The sequence below is a fragment of the Planococcus citri genome, chromosome 1 (assembly GCF_950023065.1).
Source record: "Planococcus citri chromosome 1, ihPlaCitr1.1, whole genome shotgun sequence".
NCBI classification, from domain to species: domain Eukaryota; kingdom Metazoa; phylum Arthropoda; class Insecta; order Hemiptera; family Pseudococcidae; genus Planococcus; species Planococcus citri.
Genome location: NC_088677.1, coordinates 82,219,560 through 82,225,527, shown reverse-complemented (window position 1 = coordinate 82,225,527; position 5,968 = coordinate 82,219,560). Strand labels below are relative to the sequence as shown.

General features: G+C 37.4%; 1 protein-coding gene across 1 annotated transcript; it reads left to right on the top strand.

Moving 5' to 3' along the window:
• Nucleotides 1-1,323: 1,323 nt before the first annotated feature.
• LOC135836577 (uncharacterized) lies at nt 1,324-4,298 on the top strand. The gene is made up of 4 exons (XM_065351503.1): nt 1,324-1,535; nt 1,625-1,787; nt 1,907-2,251; nt 2,328-4,298. Exons 1-4 carry the CDS (start codon nt 1,324-1,326, stop codon nt 3,990-3,992), a joined length of 2,385 nt encoding a protein of 794 aa, XP_065207575.1. The 3' UTR covers nt 3,993-4,298.
• Nucleotides 4,299-5,968: the final 1,670 nt, after the last annotated feature.

Genomic DNA, 5,968 nt, shown 5'->3' with positions numbered 1-5,968 from the left:
CGCTAATGTTCTTACGATTTCTAGATAGTTGGTTCTTAGTCACTGCCCGGGGGTATGGTGAGCTTGCTCGCTGTACCTAAATATATGATCGCATGAGCATCTTGCTCATGTCATCGCATTTTAGTCTGTACCACTTTCGGCGTGGAGATTTAACCATGACAAGAGCTATTTAAAATATCTCTTATTGGTTTTTAACATGGATCATCTCACCTCGCGAGTGATCCGCTAAATTACACACGATTTAAATAACTCGTAGAAATTGAAATAACTCGTGAATGTCTAAATAAACAACTCGTGAATTCGTGAAAATTACTCATAAATAACTCGTGAAAACTAGATAAATAATTCTGAAATACTCAAATGACGCATTAACGTAATTTAAATATCTCTGCTAAACGATGCTTAATTTAAATATCACTGCTAAACGAAACGTAGACCTTTTTTCATTAAATACCTCATGATTCCAATTCTGTCGTCGCCTCTAGTATTAGGGAGTGCAAAGGAGAGACAGTAATATTGCATTGTTATGTAAGTACCTTACAATTAATTCCCTGGGCTGCGTTCGCCCATCCAGATAAATGTTGCTTTTAACGTAATTATATTTTTTATTAGTGTAAAATTGTAACTTTATCGCATTTTTACGAAGTGTAAATATTTTTGTTCATCCCTAAGAAGCTCGCGTCGCGTGTTTAATAACTCGTTGAAAAATCCATCTCATGTACGTATTTACTAGCATATGCTCGTAAATAAGACATAGGTTATAACACGGTACATAAATAACTCTAGACTTGAACTATTTTAATAAAAACATCATCGAAAGGTGTAGAGCTGTGTTTTTGTTTAAATGGTATCAAGAAATATCGTTATAAAAGGTCTGAATGATTGAACTCTCCCAAATTGAGCTAGTCTGGGAAACAAGGCAAATATTCCCCACGTAAGGAATATTTCTCGTCGCGTTCACGTAGAGTTGATTAATATCTAACTTACCAACCTAATCATTCTCATTCTCTTTATATCAATCCTCAATTTTGTTTAAATATCTTCTTTTTTTTTTTTGCTCAACGTGTAGAGGCATTTATCCATTCTGTACATGCGATTGCTAAAGCGAGATTTTCTCGCCCTCTGATTGGCCCGTTAACAGTGGTCTTCTTATCACCATCCGCTATCACTTTATCACTTCTCTTCACTTCAATTTTTTCGCCCGCTTTTTTGCTCGGCAAAAAAAATTTACAAAATGCCGACCCAATTTGTATTCCCGCTAAAAATGCCAAAAATGCGGATCCCAAATCGTCGAATACGGATGGCGAATACCACCTCGCAAATATGGAGTTTTTGCAAAACGTAACCGAGAATGATTTACCCTCCAATAGTGCGTTCGATACATCAAAGTGCGAGCCAGGGACATATTACATTCGATGTCGCATCCAAAATTTAAAAGATGCAGCCGAATGGTTGGAAACATTTGCTTCCAACACTTCCACGCAGTGGAGGACATGGGATTCTAAACCGAACGCTTCTCAGAAAATTGTATGCCAGTAAGTACATTTTATTCACATTCTTTCTTAATTCACTTGCCTTCCAGTGCCAATCTGACATCTAATAATATCCCTTCTGTTGTTTATAGAAAAAAGTGGGTATGCCACCATAGCGCATATGCTAAAAAAGCGCTGGATGAATATAATAACAACAAGAGAGGTGCATCTAAGAACACAGGCTGTTTGGCTGAAATTGTAATCACAGTAAAAGTAACTACTCCTTATACCAAACGAACAGATCCTTTCATAAAGGTAAGTTTCTCAACAATGGAATTCATTATCGACAATTCTTCATTAATCATTATAATGCAAGCTCAATTTTGATACACATGCAATACTAACATTCGTCATTCATCATATTTTTAAAATAGAATGGAATGCCTGGAATCGTACATCTTCGTGCACGTCATAATCACCCATTAGTTTCACCATCTGCGTTGAAATGCTTATCTACACCAAAAAGTGTACGCGATCAATTTCACGAGTATTTTTCCATGGGTATGATGCCTTCCGTCGCGAGCAATTATCATGAAAACAAATTACTTTTCGAAGATGACGTTGATTTACCTGTACAAGATTCAGATTTGCCAGTTGATGATAAAGAGGTTCTTTTGGATCATGCACGCTATAATCCTACAAAAAGGACCGTGAAGTACTGGTTTGAGCGCTGGAAAAACTTGCAATATGGTCCTAAAGATGGTTCAAACTTGGAAACAGTGAGTAATTCAGAGTTGTAGAAAAATCGTCGTATTGTTACGTACATACCTATAATGGTGTATTTTATGTTTATAGATTCTGAATCAAAAAATTGCTTCGTATGCATCGCAAGGTGTTACAGTACGTTATGTAAATAATGAGCAAGATCCATTCGCATTAGTTGTCATTACTCCAATAATGGAACGAATTCATCAGTGCTCATTTTCGAAAGATGTGTTGTTTGTAGACACAACATCGGCATGTGATCATGAAAATACATCGATAACATTTCTTCTGAGCGTTACCCCATGCGGTGCTGTTCCATGCGGCGTTTTAATCACAAAAGAACAAACCAAAGCAGCCTTTACTACTGGGTTTAAATTACTTCAAGAAGTCGTAAGTGAGAAACTTGGTACCTCATTTGGAGGACAAAATTACCCAACAGTGCTAATGACAGATAACTGTAGTGCTGAAATTGGCGGAGCACTTGCTATATGGCTGGACAGTATCTCTCTATTGTGCGTATTTCACGTATTGCAATATGTATTGCATTGGCTGCAAGATAGCGCTCATCATATACCAAAAGAACACCAACGGGACCTGATTTCAACCTTCCAAACGATCCTTTACTGCACGGATATAAACGAAGCAGAAAACGCCTTTGAAAGTGCCATGGCTGTAGGTGGATCTTTTCCGCAGTGGCAAAATTACTTACAAGATCAATACAACAGCAAAGAAAAATGGTGTTTAGCTTATCGTAAAGGGTTAACTGGTCATCACACCAATAACTATGCAGAAATATCAATACGACTATTTAAAGAAAATGTACTCAATCGTGTGAAAGCCTATAATTTTATTGCATTGCTTGATTTTATTGCATCAACGATGGAATTGTTTTACAAGCGAAAATTACGTGAATTTTTTAATTCTAGAGATCGCAGAAATCATCTTTACTTGCAGTATCTCTTGAAGAATGCTGCATACATTCGTAAAGAAAACATTGTGGTGATTAATGAACACACTTACGAAGTACCGAGTGAAAACGACCCAGCTACAATGTATATTGTCAATCGTGAACAGGCCAGCTGTAACTGCAAAGCAGGCCAAATGCAGAAACTCTGTAAACATTTCGCTGCAGTTTTCAAGTTTTTTGACGTGCGAAGCAACATAATTCCTGATGTTACAATCGAAGGTAGACGTACAATGGCATTCGTTGCATTGGGAAAAGACAATATGCCTCCATTTGATTATTTTCTCCCATTACATGTAAATGAACTCACTCAAAACGAACGTGAAGAATCGGCGAAAGAAAACTGTGATCCTTCGGTCAATAATAATCATCCAGAGGCTCCAGAGCAACCCTCGTCAGTGTGCACTGATAATACTCTAGCGCCAAATGATGTACCAGTACAACAACCATTATGTGGAAATGTTAGTTACACTTTTGAAGAGTTTTTAGATGTTCAAAGGAAGCTTTATGAGCAGTATGGTGCCACTGACTCAATAAATCAAGGTATCACCAAAGCAACCTCAAGATTGTTGAAAATTCGTTCCACCGGACAATGGAGTAGTTACTTACACACTGTTGGGAAAAGCATACCTCTTCGCCGCGCAACAGGGGCCAAAATAAAGGTCCAACCGACTGCGATTTCTAGAAGAAAGGCCTCAAAAAGTCGTCTACCAGTTGCGATAAAAAGACGCGGTCGAATTCATCCTAAAAAGGGTGAAAAGCATTCGATTTCTACTTGTATGTATGCATAATGATTATTTGAATTGCTCACAACATAAGTATGTTTATTGTGTTTGAATAATTTTGACTAAAGAGGCATACTATTATACTAAATATGATATATTTTTACTTGCATAGCGATGTAGGTGGCTAAAACGCTAAAGTCATTATTTTTAATTTTATTACTTTGCCAAATTGATCGAATTTACTCGTAGTTGTAGTCATAATGCACCAAAATGTTTCTTTTTTTTTAATTTTTTGTATTTACGCAAGCTCATTGTGTTAAGAATGGACGTAAAGTTATCAATTTATCGATACCACTTGTTGATTTTTACAATGTTAAGTTCGAAATTGAATAAAGAGGACAGTTTTGTCATAATTTTATTTAATTATTGTCCATTTGCGGGTATTTGAAAGAGCAAGCAGCTGATGGAGGCGGGGCTTATTGAAACGCAAAGGAATTGGCCAATCGGAGGGCGGTATAACTCCGCTTTAGCAATCGCATGTACAGAATGGATAAATGCCGTGTAGAGGGAGAAAGTAATTAAGCGCATTTTCTCTCGTTGTCTATGGTTGTACTTGTAAAATGCACACATCTGCGTCCAAAATGTGGGGGGCACATCTCAAAATCAAACACATTACTTTTGTTGATTCTCAATATAATTACATTTCTTCGCATAAAAGTAATTATCCACCAACATTATGTCCTCTGACTCTTTCCTAAGGAGCCTCGTGAACTGATACTTAATTCACGATTTAACGGGGAACTTGATATCGTGAAGCGCGAAGTCATAAAGTAGTAGAAAACGTCATAAGTAGTTCAGGTAGGAAGCCCTAATGGTAGATCTTCTCAGGGTTAAAGCGTAGGAAGGAAATTATGACATCTCAATTGGCCAAATGATAAATTCATGTATTGATAATGTAAACTCATAATATCACAGGTTGCTCAAATTGTATATATGAATGAGACTTCTATAATTAAATGATAATTATAAACTTCTAGTAGAAAACGTAATAAATCGATTGCGTTGTGTGATGGCAGGCTTTCAACGTTTTTAGTTGCATATTGAGCCCAAAACCGAAAAGCTCATATACAACCCCCTGTTGGGGTCTTGGTTAAGGACATCGCGTTCTCTGGAGTCTGGAGTGCTGTGTCTACTGACAAGCTTTAAACCCCAATGCCCGAGTGCTAGTTACATTCCACGGTTCTTCATTTATGGTCCTTCATGACTTATATCCCACGATATGGTGGAGATATAAGAACGCGTAAGGTGTGACTCGATGTGTTGGTCCATGATGAATGGGATAAGTTCCAAGCATCCTTAGAAAGCGTATCCGCAGCATAAATTGGTAACTCGAAGTCTTGGTCACTGAGGTATTCCACTGGGCAGCAAGAAGTCGAAAGTGTGAGGAGGAATGCGTACAACAACTTGATCAGCTAGTGAGATGGTTGGTTGGAACTAACAACTGAGGAAAAAACGCTTGTGCAGGAGCTTATAAGGGCAAAAGTTCAACGTAAAAGTGGCAGGGATGACGGATATTCTTACGTAGAAGTAGGGACATAACGGCGCGCGTCGCGTAGGTCTTATTGGCGGTAATAAATAGGTAGTGGTATCGTGGAAGGGTTGAAGAGTCGCGGATATTTCCAGCGGCTGACGTCACAAATACCATAAATGAAATGCGTATGACGTCACGAACACCTTGTATAATTACATGAAAACGTTCATTTTCTACCGCCTATAGTGGAAAAAGTGATCATTTCTGTCACGTACAGCGTGAAAAGCCCAAAATTTTAGTTTTTAAGTTTAGTTTTTTGTACCAAAGTTGTTATACCTGTTTATTGTAATTTTTACCTTGTTGAATAAAACATGGAGAAAAGGATTGAACATTTTATTTCCTTCATAATTAATGTCTTTTAATTCATTTTATCGTGAAAATCATTTCATTTTTTCATTTTTTTTACTCTTGAGTCTCAGACTCAAGACAATTTCTACCACTACAAACGAAG

Coding starts and splice junctions, on each gene's coding strand:
- LOC135836577 (XM_065351503.1), top strand. CDS start 1,324: ATGGAGTTTTTGCAAAACGTAACCGAGAATGATTTACCCTCCAATAGT. Junction 1,536..1,624: donor TCTCAGAAAATTGTATGCCA/GTAAGTACATTT, acceptor TGTTGTTTATAG/AAAAAAGTGGGTATGCCACC. Junction 2,252..2,327: donor ATGGTTCAAACTTGGAAACA/GTGAGTAATTCA, acceptor TTATGTTTATAG/ATTCTGAATCAAAAAATTGC.